We start from the raw sequence: 19,773 nt of genomic DNA on the forward strand, positions 1-19,773 counted from the left end.
TGACATGTCCCTGGTTTGCTCGTCTGCGCCTCCTTGTTAGGCACTGAAAGGCGTTAATTGGCCTTAATTGGCATCTTCCACTTCCGTGCCGGGCGCCGGTCAGAGGAGGTAGACGGGGGCGCCCGAATACAGCGGCCCTTATTCAGCCTCCTCTTCGCCCCCCCCACCAGTCCCATCCTATTCAGCTGCCTTTTCATAAGGGGGGGAAGTTATTCAGGCTTTTTAAAAAGCACAACATTCTGTTGAGTTGAAGTGTGGCTGAACGGTGAAGCTGTGGAGTGCTCTGTTTTGACGGATTCTGTATGTGAAAGTGTGTGTGTGTGGGGGGGGGGGATATGGGGGGGTATCTGCGGTCTCATCGGTGAGTCAGTGCGTCCTGATTGGTGCCGATTGTTACCGCTGAATGGGTGTCAGAGTTGATGTGGAACACCTGGCCGACTGCCGCCCCGCCCCCTCACCCAGGTAAATATCAGCAGTACGTTGATGCGGTTGGGGGCGTGTGGGCGGCTCACGGCAGCAGTAGGCCCTCCACCCTCACAAAGGGCACACTCCTTGTGCCTAACTGTGCGTGCCTGGGGTTATTGCGTGTTACTGTGCGTTCGGGCCTGCGTGTGTGAGTGTGTGTTCCTTTGCCGGCGTCTGCACGTGCGAGTCAGTTGTCGTGTGTGTGTGTGTGAGTGCACGGTACAGTGCCTTTATGTGGCTGCTGTTTGCTCAGCCTTGGGACCGGGATACCTTGGTGTACCTGACACGAGCTCAGTTAAACAAAAACGCCAGCAAACGTCCTCACCTGGGGATAGGGGAATCTGTCAGAGCTTCCATTATGAGGCCTCGTCACCCCAGCCATCGCCCCCCCCCCCCCTCCACCGCCCCTGCGTCAAGGCAAGAGCAGCCCTATTTGCTGTCGAGGTGGTCAGGGGTTGCAGAGCAGCAGATGACTGCTTGCGGAGAGCTGACAGGCAGCTGTGCGTATGACTTACATGGAGGGAATGAGGGCCTGGAACTTGTCTGTCGTCCTACCCCAGGGACGGAGCAAAAGGGGTGTGGCACACTGCTGACAGCAGGGCGGCGATGTTCACACGGCGGCCGGTGCTCTATGACCCACCCCTCCACCTTTACCTTTCCCCCACCTTCCCAATCAACAAGACCCCCCCCCCCCACTCGTTCTTTAGTGACAAGGTCAACCCTGACAAATTGAGCAAACACCCCCCCCCCCCACAGCCCCAAAGCAAAAGAAAAAATGAATACAGCTCAATCCACCAAATAATAAATAAGGCTATAAGAATAACTGCAGCCTGTCTGTCCATCTTTGTCTACATTCGCAGCTCTGTTTTGTTTGATTATAAAAACGAAACCAAATTTTAACTCAATGAAGAAAAATCTCTCCTACTGACTGGACACTGATGACAGTGACTCTGTATTTATGAGCAGCAGAGCTGAAGCTGGGACTGCAGGAGCTCGAGGACCTGTCGGGCCGGGGGTGGGGGGGGACGACGACAAACAAACAGGAACAAACGAGTGTCCCTCCCCTGGCCACCGCCATCAGATCCCTATTCTTCTGCACCTCAATCGCCGCAGAATTGCCTCCGTCTTCATTACAGATGACGGCTGCTCGCCAATAGACGCCGCCATTCTCCGGCGGTGCTGCTCTTGATTAGTATTTTCTGCTAGACTTCACACCAAAAGAATAACCTGTGTGCCTTAACACTCCAGTTAAAAAAAAAAAAAGCATGATGCACTGAAGTGGAATCAGATAAGGCTACAGGGCCTCGCTCTGCCACCCCCCTCCACCTGCCCACACCCCGGGTCTCTGACCAATCTCGCACTCCACTGCACCTTTTGTTGGGATCATTTCCCAAACCGGGGTGGGGGTCGGGGCCTACCCCCTCATTTCTATGTGTACCTCTCTGCGCAGCTGCACATACCCGCCGAACCCCCCCCGTGCTGCAAGGGGCTCCTCCGATAAGACCCGTCTACGGCGGGGGCCCCACTTGGGGTGGCTGTGTGTCACCCAGACTCCCTGCCACATTGATCGTGACCGTGATTTGATAGGGTGGGTCAAGGATGGATGTGCATCGGCGGGGGGGTTACCAAAGATGAGGGTGCAGGTGGGTGGGGCCTGCGGCCGCTATTTGCAAACAGATGTACGGAGTAGGACTCAGCGTTTTGATCAATCAACCCTTAACAAGTAAAGTTGACTAGATGTGAATATAATGCTTTGCATGTAAAAGGAAGAGGGAGCAGGCAAGGCCTGACTTTCATTAGGAATTAGCGGATAAATGGCGGATTCAGCGCAGAGGTCCTGGGGTTTAGGTCTCAGTGGGTTTAAACGGCGTCTGTGTCCATTCTTGTGGCGCTCATGAATAGATCCATTATTAAGTGAGCTCCGCGGTCATCGGCGGGATCGAAACGCTGCCCGTCCCGCTGCTGTGCTCCCCACGCCGTCCTCATCGCTTCCCTCGCTGTCACCTCTCCTCCGCTCTTTGTTTTTGCTTAGTGAGCTCTGCAGCACCCGTAGTTAAGCCGGGCACCGTCAGAACCCCCCCGGTGGTCCAGCAGTGAGTTCTGGGGGTGTGTGTGAAGCCCCAGAATGGCTGGGTTCCAAATGCCCCCTGGGGGGGGGTGGGCGCACCAAGGTCAGCCTTCCCCTGCAGCCCCTGTTCATGCTCAGCTTTGACCCAGTCACCAGCGGCCTGTGTGCGTTTCGGATCTGCCTCAGGAATCACCCAGTTAAAATCTCCTCTCTGCTTATCGACTTTAAACTGGAGCTGCAGAAAGACCAGTAAACAATGAACAAATTAGTACAAAGACGGATTGCCTTTCAATCTTAATAACAGTAAATTTCAGTGCTGAATAAGGTAATAATTCTCTCCATCCGCACAAAGCGCTGGTCATGTTCCAGTTACTGGGGGAGGGGCTGGTTAGCAGAGGTCACTGGGGTTCATCACTCTCAGAATGACAGATTCCTGCTCTCTGAGAGCATCTGACCTCTGCGGAGAGAGAAAGTGCAGACGTGCCCCCCCCCCCGACAGCCAGTGTCACTGCGGTGGACAAACATAGTTGGAGCATGTGGGTGGATGCCTATAGATATTTCCATTGTGGATGAGGGTTTTTCCTGTATATGCAAACGCAGCTCTGATAGGTCCGAATCTCGTGCGCCGGTTGGTACTGGGGGTCTGTGTGTCTTGCCACTGATATCGGCGTTCATGTTGAAGATGCTGGTTTTGCGCGTGGCTTTTGTTGATGTTTGTGTTGGTCTTGTTAGTGGCTAGTTTTCCCCCAGAATAGATGATTGTTTGTTTTGGCTAATAGGTCTGTTCTTTCTTTTGCCGGCTTTTTTTTCAGTTGAGTTCTTGGCAAAATACTGCATTTTCAGCCAGGAGAAGCTGGCGACTTACAAAAGGGTCTTTGAGTCGGTGAGTGCGGCGCAAGCCTGCTGTTCTCACTCTCTCACTCCCTCGCTCCCATCTCCCTCTCACTCCGCGGGGGCCGTGCCTAAATGTTCCCCTTCAGGTTGACGGCGATGGTGACGGCTACCTCACCTGCGTCCAGGTGCTCCTGGCTCTGAAGGAGGTCGTCCCTCCGGAGGTGCTGTCTGAAGAGGAGGAGATCTATGTGTGCCGGGTGATCACTGACGTACATGTACCTAGGGGTGGGCATGTTCTTTGTGGGGGCCCCCATTCAAAAAGCCACTTCAGGGCCCCTTTCCCTCACTAGTGTAGTGACTGTTTGTGGCCAGCAGGGGTCCCTCTAATCCTCAGGGGCCTGACCCAAATGTGTGATTTGAGTGGTGGCAAGCATCGCCACTGCTTATATAAGTGTGACAGATGCATAGTGACTAACACACACTTCCTCAGGCTCACATACCCATACACACACACACACCGATTCAGATTCAAATCAAGCCGCATCAGCTGCCATTATATTGACTGGTCTGTCCTTCCCAGATCCTGGAGCTGGTGGACTTCCGAGTGGCAGATGGGCTGACTGACATCAAGCTCTTCGCTGTGATCGCCAGTCTGGCACAGAAAGTGGCTGCCCTGGAGTGAGTCGCCCCCTTCTGGGACACAATGAGGGGGGGAGAGGGGTCACTGGCCCACTCATATATTAGAGAGGTGCTGTAGTGTTGGGGTGCTGACCCTGTCATGGGTGACTCCTTACCTTTTGTTAGCGGGTGTTGTGTCTGAGTGCATGGCTGCGTATGCGTCCATTTATATGTCAGTATGTTTGTTTGGGGGGGAGTGGGGGTGCCCAGGTCCCCAGCGTGTGAGGTGTACACTTCCATCAGAAGCTCAAACAAGAAGCTCTGTCCCTCTCATTGGAGTAGGGAGAATATGTGCTGTGCAAAACACCCAATCACACGTCTGCATTTGGCCACGAACCAAGAACCATGCCATCGCCACATCTACAGTCCACCACCCCCACCTACTCTGCCTTCTCCTCCTGCCCCTCCCATTCCATCTGTCTCTTACTGGCCATATGGTTATGGGACCCACCACTTCTAATGCCACATTCCCCCACTGTGGGTCACATGACCTAAGCACCAATGGAACCCTGCCCCACCCCCACAATGGAAGGTTTGCTGTAGGAGATCCAGCTTCAAACATTCCACAGACAGTCAGCCTTAGTCCCCCTCAAATGGGCTCCCTTGGACAATCCAGAATCAGAGATCAAAAGTAGGGCTTTCAATCAGACACAATGAGAACAGGCAGAAACAGGCCTGTACAGACGACCTTAGTCATTCTCCTGGTAGACGTTACACTTCTGTTCGTTAGCAGACAAGGGAACGGAGCTCCTCTATGATGCCAGAGTTTGAGGGATAGATTCATTGTCTGGTGCTGGGGGCAAGGCAGCAGACACCCTGCATGTGTCAAATGGCACATATGGACAGTGTTGGGCATTTCAGGTCCAGAAGATACAAATCCAGACCAAGATTTTATTTCCACCAACCAGTTGAGTCTCTGTGACTGTGACTCTTTATGCTCAACTGGTTGGTTGGAACAAAATCTTGGTCTGGATTTGTACTTTCTGGACCTGAAATGCCCAACACAAATCATCTCATGTCAATGCAACACATACTATAGATTTACAATAGATTTACAATAGATTTTCACGTTGACATCTGTTCTTTTAGCAGACACTTTTATCCAGGGATGAGAAAGCAGCGTCTGCCAATCCCTGGAACGACTGAAGTGCAAATTCACAAAACTCACTCAGTCCATTTTCTGTTGTTTTTGCGATGAGACCACCCATGACCTAAAGTCAGGCTACTTCACCACAAGTTACATTATTGTGAACCAAAACTCACTCAATCTACGGAAATTTATTCAAAAATGTATCCTGTCCTAACCCAGAGAACCAGACACAGGCCCCAGCACATTTATAACTGCCTGAGTGGTTAAACTGAACACATTTACATTCATCAGCAATGCACCGTGAATGTGTGTGTAAGTTAAGCAGCCATATTCATATCTGTGTAAATAGCGCGAGTCATCATTTTGCGTGCAGATGGAGCACAGTCATTGCTGTGTGTGTGTAAATAAGCTGCCCTAAATGTTAGCCTGATGTAATAGGGGGATAATGAAATGTCCTGGCCGTCAGCTGGCAGGGAAGCTGTCGTCAGGCTGCAGTGGCTGCTGCGAAGCCTCCAGTGGAACACTAAATCCCTGCTATTATTCTTGCCGGTTCCCCACAGTGGCTCTGAGGCACACCGAGAATCGGGATACTTTTTCAGCAACAGCGGGAAACCTGAGACGGCTAAAAGCATGAATACACACCTGCCGCCACCTTCACTTTCATTTACGCTGCTGCCTCACACCCACACCGCTTTCCTCAGGCCCACGGCACTCCACTTATTCCCCTTTAGATCCTTATATCCACAACACGGTAGCCTAATTTCAACCTTACCCACAATGCACTGGTCTCATTTCCCATTTTTCTACAAGACACCAAAGGCTTCCGTCTTTCCCTACCACAAATCACCAGGCTTAATGCCCCTGTCCCTCCCCTCCAAAGCAATTTAACTGGGTCAGACCAGAAAGTGACCCCCCCCCCCCCCAAAAAAAAGAGCATGGCACAGAAACGTTGCGTGTTACGCAAGCCAGGGATATGGCGGAGCTGGCGGTTTGCTCATGGCGGTAATGAGCGGGGCGTGAGGGCCTGAAGTCGGCCAACAAAAGAAGTGGGTTAGCCTGTCATTATCCAAGGGCGTTGTCATTCCCGGACACTCAATTGGCTTCTTTTACTGCAAACCAAGTGCAATTAATGATCATTAGCCGTGCTGTCTGCCCTCGTATCCTTCAAACCTTGACCGCCGCCCACCCCAAGCATGCCAACCAATGGCAGCGCAGAGAGGCACTCAGGCATGCCCTAAGAGCAGTGGCACTGTACCGGGCGGGGGGGCATCCTCCTTTAACAGGTCATTCAGCGCTCATTCGCGCGTGTGGGGGGGGAGACCAGTGGGCGATCAGCGTGCCACAGGCCCGACGGAGCCTCCCGTGTCTCTGCCCAATTACGCGAGTGAAGTCGTTTTGGGACGGTCGTCCCGGAGTGCGCCTCAATCGCCCCCATGCCCCCCTCTATCACTTTTATCCGTTACTGCAGCAGGTCCCGGCATCCCGAGGCGTTGTCTGGGAGGAAAGGGACCGCGCACAGGCACAATGGGCGCAGGAGTCCTTAACGTCACGAGCGTTCAGGCGTGTCCTGCTGGAAAAAAAACGTCAATATCTCGCTCATCAGTCCGACTCACGGATGTTGGTCGGCCCCAATGCCCTGCTGCCTGGCCCCCTGAGAAGACAGGAGCGAGGTCCCAATATTTGTCCATTTAGAAATGGGGGAAAGCGAGATAGAGGACAATAAATCTGCTGACATTTTGCTCATTCAGAGGCGGGACACTGACTCCGCTCAGAGGGGCTGCGGAGTACGACAGCAGGAAGGAGGATTCACGACTCGCAGTGTTCCATACTTTTACGCCCAACGGTGCGTGTTGCCTCCGAAAGCGTGTTCCACCCCATTACGGATGGCGCACGTTCGAGTTTCAAACCGGCAAGGGTGGCGTGGGAAGTGCTCAGGGTGAAACCAGGTGTCGTGTCGGACAGAGGGGGGCGTCATATTCCTCTATAGCACCCAACATGCGCTGCTGGGGGAGGAGGCTAACATGGCAAGGTGAAGAATCTCAGGGTTTGTTCCAGGATGTTCTTTATAGTCATTCAGCTAATGCTATTACATTAAATGCAAATGGAAGACAGCCTTTGTACTAATAACACAGCACCTCAGGAGTGTTAGTAAGACCAGTTACGGAAAAATGTTAGTTCACCGGAGTGTTTTTACACGTCACAAACGCACTGCTGTTTCTCCAGTGACTTCATGCGCTCTCTGATCGGCGAGCTGGACTTCAAGGCCCTGGAGCTGAAGCTGAGCAAAGCCAAGGTGAGAAGAGGAGAGGAGTGCCACGGGTTCGAACCCTCAGGAGCCTCTGCTCCTCTTCCTCCATCACAGCCGTCTGCCCTAGTTAGACTTTCCGAAATCCTGCCGTGTGTCTCCAGCTCTACCTGCTCTGATTCGTCTCAGGGGTGATGTGTGGACCCCTGACGATCCCCAAACTCTGTGAGTCAAAAATCACAGAAATAATTGCAGTGAAATAAAGACTTTGAAGAGCAATCCAAATGATCTGGGCAGTCATTAGCCAGACTTCCTAGCTGAGTAAAACTAGCTGTTCTTCAAGTGCAGCAAGTCAGCGTATTGAAATGATGAAGTATGAGAAGTGCTCTGCTCGGCCCCGCACCCTCACCCCTGCAGCCCCCCACCCCTCCTGCTTCAGGGATTATGGGCACTAATCTTATTAAAGAGCCCAGTCGTGAACTCACCATCCCCCTACCATCTAATCAGACGACTCTGGCGAACTGGGAGGGCAATGCAGGACGGCCATATCATGTTGGGCTGGGGGCCATTGTGCTGCGACAAGGGGGTGGGTGGAGCCCAAACAGCTGGAATGGGGGGGGGGGCGTGACAGGAGGACCATATTAAAGAACTTGTGAGGCTGGAAGAAGACGGTCACCCCCCCATTCCCAAACCCTCTTCATTAAACAGTGAGCGTTTAACTGTACAGACAGGTGTACTTATCCAGAACTCCACAAAGGCGGTGGTGTATTGACCCAGGTCCCCGCCCACGACACACGCATACATACATATACACAAATAAGGCTACAAACGGACCGCCGTAACTTGACCCCCCCACCCCCACCGCTCCGCCAAACACACAAATACCGGGGACCATTTCAGTTCCTCGCACACAATAGAATATTTTCCTGCTATGAAAGGATGCAGCTAGATCGCAATTAACCTGTAGCTAAATTACAGGACGGCGGCATGCCCGTTTTGTGCTGGAGATAAGCCCTAGTGCCCCGAGTTTGCTCCACTCCTGCCCAACTCAAAGAGGGACCCATTCAGATACAGTCAAGCATGAATCTTTGTGTATTAATATTCCTTTCTTTAGTTAGAACAGGTGCTTCTAGGGTTGTGTAGACGGCAGGCACAGTTATACATTGGCGACATTCTTCATGCATTTTATTCAGCACCTGTGACACTTCATGCCATTTTCAGCAAGTTTTTAAAACATTATTATAAGTATTTTCAGTAATTGATGGAACCATTGAAACTACACATTGCTGCCCAGCACTCATTTACATAACGAGTCCACACGGACACCGGCTCCTCTGACTCTTGACTCTACTGCCCCACATGGGCCATTGGTCCAAACTTATCACCTGACCACAAAGCTCCGCCCCCGACCCCCCGCTAATGCTGCTTCCCTCCACAGCAGCTCTTTCTGTTCCTGGTGGAGGCCCAGGGCGGAAGCATCAGTGTGGACCAGCTGCTGGTGGAGCTGAAGGCTGGTGGGATTAGCCAGGACCACGAGGAGGCCGTCAGGGCGGAACTCCGCCACGTCCACTCCTTCGACCTGCTCGACTTCCTGGCCCACCTCCCACTTTTTGTCCTCATACACAATTCAGTTGTTTCAAATCCACTAGATGAGTCCAGAAACCTTTAACCTCCCATGACGGACAACTTCAGTCAAGTCCCTGAAAACCTCAGCAATGGTCATGGATTCTCCTGTTAGTTGACGATGAAATAACGATGAACCCTCTAGAACGTAGGACGTATTGGACATGAGGTCAACTTACAGGATAAATCTCCCTGAAATGTTGCTAATCTGATTAAGTTCATCCAGAGACACTGCGCATCACGCGTGAATGGAGGCCTTCCCCACTTAACGATGTCACCTTCTGACATTACCAGAGGAAACACTCTAATTTGCATTGAAGGCCTGCAGAGAATAAAGCTCATGCTTCTACCAATCTGCTCTCAAAACTCAAAGTCAACTCTAACTCTTACTATATCTCCATTATAGGGTAACAACCTCTGCTTTCGTCCAACAAAATGCGAGAGACCAACACAGATCAACAATGAAATCATGCAAATGCTATTTTTATTATTATGAAGAAGTCATTCATTTTCATAAATTACTATTAAAGTAACCTCCCGGATATAATGGATTTATTATTTCACTTATTGTGTAATTGTTTCCTAACATTCAACATGTTACCAGGCAAGATCAGTCAGATTTTGCTTAATAATTATGGCAGCTAGAATCCACATGACCTAGTACAGAATACATTCCCTTAGCAACGGTCTGCAGCCAGTTCATACCCTCACACTTCTGCAAATAATGGAGAAGTGTGACGTCCAGGACAGAGCAGCTCCTTACAGTTCGTTGAGTTTCATCGATGCCTAAATTAAAAAGTGATAATAATTCATTGTCGTTGTCCAGAGACGCTGAAAATGGACCAAAATGTATAAGGTGGACTAGGATCACGCACGCAATTGCAATTTTTATTTCTATTCCAAGAGGCAGAGAAGGTGGGCGAATTCACAGTCACTTCCTTAACATGGTCAATGCAACAAAAACAAAGCTCTAATGTGGAGACCCCCCGCAGCCAAACTTCACAAGAGAGTTACTGTAGGTTGCTAATGATCCCAAAGATCAGAATTACAATGCTTCTTCAATGATTTCACTGTTTCGGTGTTTGTTGAGAGGGCATGAAAGCCCTGTTCTCTGGCTGTTGTCAGGTATGCCTTAGCAACTGTTTAGATTTTCTTCTGTAAGAAAAACATAATAGATTTTTGTCAAGAAAGGTCCTATTTGGCAATAAATAATTCAAAGGGTATTTCTTCTGTGGAATTGCAAAGCAGGTCTTTTGACTTATTTTTAATGTTCCACAAATCGAGGGCCGCTGTATTTGCAATGGAGCTCAGAATGGATGAATTAATTCCATTGTTTGTAATGATTTATAAAGACAGTAAATTTAGTCTGAATTAACTGGAAAGAGGGTCATGGTCATGTTTCCAAACTCTTTGAATTGTAATGATTACACAAGTGACTATAAAGGCAAAAAGAGTATTATGGGATTATGAAAGATATACAGGACGTTATCGCTCGTACGTTTTATGAGTTTGCAGTCTGGCGGGCCCTGTGCTCTGCCCTGTCGTCCACTACTTTTGCATGAGGTAGATAAAGATTATCTGCACTTGTCGATTTCTGCAAATAGCATTAATGCCATTAGCAATTCTGAAAATGCTGTGTGACTGTAGTCTGGATAGACGTTTAGTTTTTTCCTAGATTGTGGAATATATATTTTTTTGCAGCGGTGCAGGTCTCACTGCTGAGCATTGCACTTCTTGGTGAGATAACAATTTAGCTGTCTGTTACCAAGGCCGCTGTCTGCGTTCCCCTGGCAACAGCCTGGCAAATTTGCAGCAAGGAATGTGCATTTATACCGATGCGTGCGGATCGTCATTATGGCCCCCAAATTTGCACCACAGCTCGTTAATCACGGGCCAGGATAGGCAGGCAATCAGCGCCTGAATGCAGTGCGAGGAAAATAAAGCCAGTTAAATCATGTTTAACATTCAGACTCTGCCCGTAGAGATAGGAGAAATGAACAAAAACGGCTCTTAAAAAAAAAGAATAAAAGTTCCACTTATCTTTGATTTGCATTCAGCCAGCCTGAATGCTCCTTAAGCCTGTCATTACATTCATTTGGTGCGAGAGCTCAGGACAATGGCTGCTGTAACCGGAGAGCCATACAGTGCCTGACCTCCCAAAACCAGTCTTTTTAAGGTTGCTTGACGTCACTTGTGCAGTTGAACTCGGCCAAACCAAAATGCAAGGCTTTCCATAGATGAGGGTATTTTCTAAGAATGAATGAAACTGTCTTGCCTTTCACCTGCAAAATGATGATGGTGCAAAATGGTGCAAGCCAGGGAGCACCCCTCTTTTAATAATAATAATAATTATTATTATTATTGATACTTTATTGATCCCCATGGGGAAACTGTCTTTACGCCTCCCCCAACTAGCTCTTTTTTTGTAGAGTAAGCTGGCCGGCTGTCTCTGGCTTGATTGAGCAAAAAAAATGTTTTGCTCTCCTCCTGTGTATGTGACTGCATATGTAATTGCAATTCCGATATGTATAAATGACGAATGATCAAAAGCTGCAATATGCAAAGTCCACTGTGAAATCCATTACGAGGATGGATGACGCCACCTGACAAGGCAATCATGTCCTTACAAGCATATTCTGAGTAATGTTTTGTGGCTTTTAACCATGTGAGTTAAACGCTGCATGGACGCCCAAGCCAGTTTAGCCAAACAAGTGTCTCACACCTGATCCACCGCTGCCATGTCCCGTGTGGCAGTGTTCGTGTAACTGGGGAAACGATTCTGCTTTCGTAAATTTCGCCAAAAGCTGGTGGAAAAGATTCCTTACAGGAAACGATGCATTACGCAGAAACGTACTTCCTGGCAAAACGTTTTTGTTGCTACTGAGACGTTAAGTAAGTTGTTGGTCTGTGCTGCTTTGATAGGTGAAGGCGAGCATATAAGGTTATATCCGATATCCGATGCCTACGTGAATTCTTTTGTGTATATAAATATTTCATAGCGAAACGCCAAGGTTGCTTTATTTTATTTTTTTTAATAAAATTTGAATATTCATTAATGAGGCGCATCATGTTTGATCTCAATCGTGCCCAATGAAAAATAAACTGTGGGTTATGTGATGTTGTGCAATGCATCTTTCATATATAGATAAGGAGTGTGAACAACCATATTCTCCTCTTTGATGTTTCCCCACAATCAACCTGCCTGCACGCACTGAGCGGCTCGCGGTGGAGGTAACCTCGCGCCGAAGTCGGGGGAGGGGCCCAGCCAATTTAGAGTCCCCACTACAGCCGACGGATATACAACCTCCAGTTACTCATTTATCTAGGCGCACGCCTTGTACATTCAACTATTATAAAATAAAAGGACCGTGTGTTTTAAATGTATTCAAATATTAATAAGTAAAAAGATAAAGCTGTAACCATTCTTAAGAAAATATATCTGCTGTAACGATGCAAACTTTCTTACCTTCGTTCTGTTGTCGAGATGCCTCCAAAATAACTTTTTCGGTTACATTTAACCTTCCAATGGTTTTATGTCGAAATAATAATTACTAAACAGTTGTCAAATATGCATACGACAAGATCCAGTTTGTTGTATTCACTGATTTTTGTTTGCGTCAATAAAATGAACACCGACGGGTCTATTTTGATACGGGGCTTTATGTCATTAACAATTTGTATAATAGGGCCTATTGAAAAAGATGGAGGTTCTAGAAGACCGGCTAACAGACATGAAAAATGCCACTGGTATCTGAACATGCTACCTTTTCCCAATGTATGTAATTCGGCAGATGTCTGGGGACTAGATCCTTCATTTAACAACGGTGATCCCTTTAATATATAAAATCACCTAATTACATATAGATAGATCCACAATGTTACTTGAAGCAATTGGGGATGTGAAACTATCATGGAAAGATTTCATGGAAATTAAAGCGCCGCGACTTTAACTTCTGCGTCAATATTAAATCAAGAAAAACGTTTTGGTATGAATTAACATTTTGTTCTTCTGGCATAGCCGAAACCTCGTATCTGTGTCCCTTATAGAAGAGATTATTAAAGTTTTCAGTGTCGACAGTGGGATTCTGGGTTGAATGTAAGATAACCAGCCTACTTTGGTGCTATACTGCTTTTGCGTTGTGTGTGTCAGGGACGGATTATGGGTTGTGTGGGCCCCTGGGCAAAACGTTCGTGAGGGCCCCCCCCCCCACCACCAGCACCACCACCACAACCACCACAATTCAAGGGCCCTTGGCACCCAAACGCCCTCCCTATAGGGTCAGGGGCCCTTGTAGGCAGAGGATCAAAGAATGTAGGCCCTCTAAAATAGACAAACGAAAATACATTGTTGATAAGCGTTGCAAATTGTTTTGGGCTAGGGGCCCCACGGGCCCCCTGCACCCCAAGGGCCCCTGGGCAGCGGCCCCGCTGGCCAGGTCCGTAATCCATCCCTGTGTGTTGTGCTTCTGCTTATGACGACGATGATGATGATGATGACAGTGGCGTGGGAGTGAGTTTCATATGCTATTGGGGGGAGCATAACGTAATAATTTGAATTCAAAGTTCAGTTCCCATTGAGGTTGTGGGAATGAATTAATCTAAATTAAATATTGGGGGGGCCACGCCCACCCGACCACCCATAAACGGGCCTGACTATGACTGAGCGAATGTGATGTACATTAAATATGTTTCAACAAATTTCAATACAACGTGCAATGATTACTTTACAAAAATTTATTACGAAATTAGAATATAGAAAAAATGGTTATATGCTTTTCTTTCTCGTTATTTCAAAATAAACCCAGAAGCAATGAAGGCAATGGAGAGTATGCCGGACATAGGTAACTCCATAGCTATCTGCGTTTGGAAAATAGCTGCATAAACTTTGTTCATGGTGAACTCCGAGATACTTCATAATAACAGGTACTTCCTATTAATTAAATAAGACACGTCGGTGCTAAGCTACACAGAGCCTCTCGCCCCTCTTTGAAACTTCGTACACCATGCACAGAATCGCTATTGGCGAAGCAATATAGACTACACGTCTAAATAGGCAGAGGTAATGCATATCCATACATATCGTCAAGATATATACAAATTAAAACAATGTGTACAAAAGTTCTATAAATGTCTCTTATATACAAAAATAGCTTAATATATTTTTTAAAAATGATATGTTTGTTACAAATAGAATTTCTTATAATAAAATCCACAGAGATGGAAGCATGTTACAATTATTACGTCATTAAATTTTACAAAAGGTTTTAAGTTCTTTGATTGGGGTTTTAGCATAGTTTGCGAGCATTTCTATGGTGTTTGAATAGCATTATACTGTAATAAGAGTCATGTTAGGAAATCGCATTCGTGGATGTATGACCCAAGAGGTTGTTTCCCACGCTGTCAGTGGTATGTGTCCATGTCTTCTTAGCGCCTCTTTCGAGCACCATCGGGATTCAGGGGTCGCGTCCTCCACCGAGCTCGGCCCATCGGTCAGTGGACCGCAGCGAAAGCGAAGTGCTGCATGATCCTGGACGGCGTTTGGGCTCCTGTGTGCTGCGCTACTTTCACGCACGTCAAGGAATCGCGGAAAAAAAAAAAATTTCTGAAAAGGACAAAAGAAGAGAGTCAGTCAAAATACCCTACATTTAAAAGCAGAAATTGGGTTTGTTATTTGTTATTATTGCTGTTGCTATTACTACTACTACTACTACTACTACTACTAATAATAATAATAATAATAATGCCAACCAACCTGTTACACAAATAGTTGATAGATCTCAGAACCAGCTGGTGAAGTCCAAGAGCTCCTGTTCCTCGGGACTTAGTGGGTTATAAGATCCTTCATCAGATGAATAGGAGGACACCGGAGAGCCGGCCATAGAGTTCATGTCGTTGGAGTAATTCTGCGAAATGGTGGGAGAAAGGACACCGGACTGAAAGGCAGCACTAACTGCGTCGTGTTCGTCCAGGAGCTGCTGCAGAGCCCGAATGTACTCCACAGCCGAGCGCAGGGTCTCCACTTTGCTCATTTTCTTGTTGGCGGCGCCGTTAGGGACATGCTCCCGGAGAGTGGCGAACCCGTTGTTGACCAACTTCACCCTGTTTCTCTCCCTTTCGTTGCGCCTGGCCACCGCGTGTGGCTGTTGCTGAGGCAGGCTATACCCAAAGCCCGCAAAGTTGAGCCGCCTCTTGCATCTCAGCAGCTCAGGTGAGGAGGAGCGCTGTCTCTTCGCTTGCTTGGACACGGATTTCCCGCTGCACTGGCTGTCGGTCGGGCTCAGCTGGATGCTTTGTGCAGCAGCGGTGAAAAAGCAGGCAGGTGGAAGAAACTGTTGCTGGCTGACAGTTATTTCCATCTTAGAGGCGATCTCCTTTGAGGGCTGAGAAAAAGATAAATTGGATAAGGACACCTCGAAGTCCTCTTTGGATTGCTCGAAGGAAGCACGTTGAGCTCGTGGCGTTCGCGTGTAACTCAACGTGCACACTTCAATCTTTTTATTGGCAGTCGTGTGGGCTCTTGCCGTGCACACTCCCAAAACTGCAATGAGTGCTGTGAACGGGTACTAGCGGGGTTTATCAACACACTGGCAGCCCCACGCGCTGGCCTTGGCCACGCCTCCACGCGCTTATTGTATTCACCTTGCGCTTCGAACGCTGTTGCAATGCGTACGCCGGGCGCGTGCCACTCCAGCCCCTGAATAAACAACAGTCGCCAAAGCACAACTGGGACCGGCCGCCAGACTCCAACCAGATGCCGTCCTGGCGTCCAGCTGAAAGGCGTAAATGCTGACTGCGATGTTCACTTCAAATCTTCACATAACTGCCTACATTTTACACATCCATCATTTTGAAATTAATATTCAACAAAATATATAGGCCTATTGTTATATTGGGAGTATATTTCCGGGGAGTTTATGACCATCTGATTCCATGCAACATTTTTAAAACGTTTTTCCCTTCCAACTATTGAATAATGGCTGCAGAGTGATACATTTGCATTTGTTGTTCTGAAATAACAGCAGAATGTCATGTCTCTTACATTTAATTATTGTTTATATACAAACAACATTAGTGGCGGTTTGTCAGGCAAAGTAGTTATACTGCTGAAAGAATTCTAGATGAAATCGATATCAAATTCTGTGAAAACACTTACAAGAACACATATGCAAACGTTAAATAGTTAAGGGCGAAAGAAGCAAAAAAGTTAGAGACAACGCCGTTCGACTACTTGGGCTTTGAGTTGCGAACTGTCCTTCAACACTAGTGCTGAAAGACAGCGCTTTCTATTCACTTATGTAGAAAACGGTATCCCAAAAGTGCTGAATAAAATCTATCGAAGTCAAAACGAGATTGTTTTTCTTCCTATTTCATTTGCATCAGGTATAGCGGATTTGCTAAATTCGAAAGCCTCGCGTCTTTATAAGATGCTTGTCATGCAGGCTGAGAGAGATCTTAAGTTGCCCGTATATTTCGTAGAGCTTTAGAGCCACACGGGACTCCCCCAGAGAAAAGCGCTTTGTCCGCTAGAGATGCGTTTTCCACTTTCACTAAAACTAATCATCGGAACGGAGAGGCAAAGCTACGCGGCGCTCCTAAAACACCTTGCATTAGAAGTAGTTTTGTGTACGATTTGTTACACCCTATTTTGTTACAGTGGGCGAGATACTCTGTATTTCGACAACTTTTTTTCTTTTTAAAGGAAGAATAAAAAGAATAGGTCTTTCACGGTGAACAAAACCGACCGACTCTACTCATGGCAACGATGAATGACTGGAGGGGAGAGAGAAAAAAAATACAATAAATTGTGCAATTTTTCTGTGTTGGCTGGGCATTCAAGATCAAGCCAGCATTCAAGACCTCCCCCCAATCCTCCAACTTTTCTTTTCTTTTTTCTTCTTTTTTGGCACAGCAAGAGAGTTTAGAAAAGAAGCGTGGGTTCTATTCAGTCCCATGCCCCGCCCCCACACAATAGCGCGGCTTTCTGAAACCTATCTACTATGCGCCGTCAGCGCTGTTCCAAAGTCCAATTAGCGCTGTGTAAAGACTTTCTTTCTTCTACGTTTCCCCCAGAAGCAGAGGGAGAGAGATCCGTCCATTTGGACGGTTCCAGTCATGGCTTGGTGTAATAATTAATATGACAACTGGACGCTTGAGTTTGTATAGAAATAGTTCCGTCCTTTTCGCCTACTTTCTGACAAGTCGGCCGTCGCTTGGACGAACGAAACTGCGAATCAAAACTCCTCAGTATCCATTTGTCCCGTTCACAGTCTGCAAAAATGTGCCGTGTTTATTGTCAATTTGCTACTTGTTAAGACTGCGTTGACTTAATTTCTGATGCGTCCAATTCTTGTCGAACCACTGCTTGGTTTCCTTTTAGAAGCAGGTGTTTTCTACTAAAACTTTTGAACGTAGTATGTTTTTGTTTCACATACTGGTAATGAATCATTAATCAAACGATGCAAATACCCACCGTCCATAAACCCGGGTCTGCTCATAATTTATTGCAAATATTTTTATATATAGGCTACTCTATTCGGATGTATTCCTGCATTAATTTCCAGTTTGTTCGCAGATTAGCTGTGGGTTGAACGCGCAGGAGAAAAGGCTAGGGAGATTGAAACTATATTGTTGAGGGCTGAAGTGGACTGGACGAAAGTCGGGAGCTGCGGCTACAGCCGGTCGTGTGTCCCTTTGTGCAGCCACGCGCCCCCCTCCCGACTGGGCGCGCGCTTGGCTCTGATTAAGCCAAGAAAACCATGATAATATACTTTCAGTCCAGAACATGTACTATGGAGTTGTTTGGGATGCTGAGTGTCTATATTTTACTGCATTTTATTCCTTTCATAAAGCTTTAGTCATGTCGAGAACAATATAGTTCACACTTTAATAACTTAATAATTTAATAAATTATTTTATGTATTTGAAACTTCAGCTGGCATCTCAAATGTTGGGTCAAGTAGTGATTTCCATGACACATATGGCTAGATGGCATTTACACTGAACTGCTTTTGTTTCCTTAAAATAGCGATTTGTAACTGATAAAAAAATCCGAATAGATGTGTTGATCAAATAGCCAGGGGAAACCGCATGGCCGCACTAAGAAGGCGCCGTCTTTTATTTATTTTGTTAAACAGGGAAGAGAGGAGGCAGGTGCGATTCCAGGTGCCCGTAGCTTGAACACTTTACAAAATCAGTCATGCTATATGCGGCTCTTAAAGAACAGCTTTCGCACTTGTTGAAGCAAGCCAGCCACTTAAAATAGAACGCAAGCGCCGCCTATCGGCTTGTGAAAATAAGTGTCCTACTTGCATAAAGAACTGCCTGCTCGACTACGCGAGCGTTGTCGTTGAAAACATTCAAATGAAAAGATCCAATAAAGACTAAAAACATGAAAACATCGTTTTTCGTTTGTGTATTTCAAGAGGACTTTGGCAATTAGCAGACAACCTCACATGCGTTGAGAGACGGGTAAAAGCCTTGAGGTAGCATTCGCTTATTCTTTAAAATGTCATAGTTATTTGTTCACAGCCTAATCTAGCTCAATATGAGGAACTGGTTAGAAAATTACCCATCAGATTGTCAATAAAACCAAGGACAAAGTGGTATAACAAATCTTTATTGGTCTTTATTTGTTTCATGCCCATAAGACCTATCGTTTACACATAGCATTCCATATGGATTACTTAGGGAAAATACTGGAATCTGCAAACTCTATGGAAGGTGCTTCCGAACACCTGGCGTTTATGGGTTTCAATATGCCTTCTTATGAAATAGCAAGTCACTTTACTGTCGACTAATAAGTCAACTTATCACTGAATGAATAATTTAATAAGTTTTAAAATATGTATGAATTATTTTGGAACACTATAAAAAAAAGACACCGTCGAAGACAAGCCAATCACTCAAACATAAAGATCGATTTTACGAAACGGGTGGTACATTTGAATAACGCTTTACAAAATATTCTAGGCCTATAACATTTTATATGATTAGTTAACGCTCAAATTACGTGCGTGACTGTTCTTTGGGCGTAAATATAATTTAGCGAAACAGTGCTCGCATTAAATATCATGATTATATTGACAACGTTCCAAATATTATTTTTTACTGCCATCTAGTGTCATTAAATTGCAATGGTTTGTTCCACAGCATAACAGCACTTAAACTGGTGACGAGCCGATTGTCAAGCAGGCTTAGTTACCTGCTTGTTTGGGTGGCGGGGGTGGCCATAATCACACGTATTGATATGAGACCCTAACAACCCCTTAGAACCACCCCCGCTTGCAGGGCACAAATTAAGTGTATTTGACAACCAACTCTGCTTAAATCGTTATTTACATTTACAGTATTTGGCAGACGCCCTTAGCCAGAGCGACTTACATAAGTGCTTCAAGACGCTGCGATGAATTTTTCCGATACTAGCTCAATAAGGACCCAAGCTATGAATACCATCTATCCGAACACTGTTGAGAAAGTGCAACTTTTTTTTTTTTGTACACATACACACACACACACACACACACACACACACACACACACTCACGGAAAAGAGCGTTATGCATTCAATAACCTCAAAAAGTTGCAGTCTGTATTAAAATAATACGACAAGTGTCCTACAACAAAAGTCATACCATAGATTGTCATAATCTTACAGCCTCAAGTACGAAAATCATTAGCCGGCATTACGATAACGCGGTGTCCAGCAAGTTCGCGCTTGTTTTGTTTATAAGATTAGAGTACACAAGTATGCCAGTTTGAAGAATGAGAAAT

At 46.6% G+C, this 19,773-nt stretch overlaps 2 protein-coding genes across 3 annotated transcripts in view; one reads left to right on the forward strand and one right to left on the reverse strand.

Moving 5' to 3' along the window:
* The window catches only part of LOC125751726 (uncharacterized), a 44,280-nt gene extending 33,169 nt beyond the window's left edge, over positions 1-11,111 (forward strand). The window contains exons 11-15 of one of the 2 annotated variants that reach the window (XM_049030916.1): positions 3,346-3,416; positions 3,514-3,624; positions 3,948-4,045; positions 7,359-7,428; positions 8,819-11,111. In XM_049030916.1, the coding sequence (XP_048886873.1) occupies positions 3,346-3,416; positions 3,514-3,624; positions 3,948-4,045; positions 7,359-7,428; positions 8,819-9,049 (581 nt within the window). In that variant the 3' untranslated portion in view covers positions 9,050-11,111. The remainder of the gene's footprint in view (positions 1-3,345; positions 3,417-3,513; positions 3,625-3,947; positions 4,046-7,358; positions 7,429-8,818) is intronic. The other variant, XM_049030924.1, reaches the window with a different exon arrangement.
* Positions 11,112-13,722: 2,611 nt separating this feature from the next.
* ascl1a (achaete-scute family bHLH transcription factor 1a) lies at positions 13,723-15,551 on the reverse strand. The gene is made up of 2 exons (XM_049016079.1): positions 14,756-15,551; positions 13,723-14,605 (listed from the first exon to the last, which is right to left on the reverse strand). The coding sequence occupies exon 1, from the start codon at positions 15,357-15,359 to the stop codon at positions 14,781-14,783; it is 579 nt and encodes a 192-aa protein (XP_048872036.1). The 5' UTR covers positions 15,360-15,551; the 3' UTR covers positions 13,723-14,605; positions 14,756-14,780.
* Between the last annotated feature and the right edge of the window lie 4,222 nt (positions 15,552-19,773).

Source organism: Brienomyrus brachyistius, chromosome 1 (genome assembly GCF_023856365.1).
Source record: "Brienomyrus brachyistius isolate T26 chromosome 1, BBRACH_0.4, whole genome shotgun sequence".
Taxonomy (NCBI): domain Eukaryota; kingdom Metazoa; phylum Chordata; class Actinopteri; order Osteoglossiformes; family Mormyridae; genus Brienomyrus; species Brienomyrus brachyistius.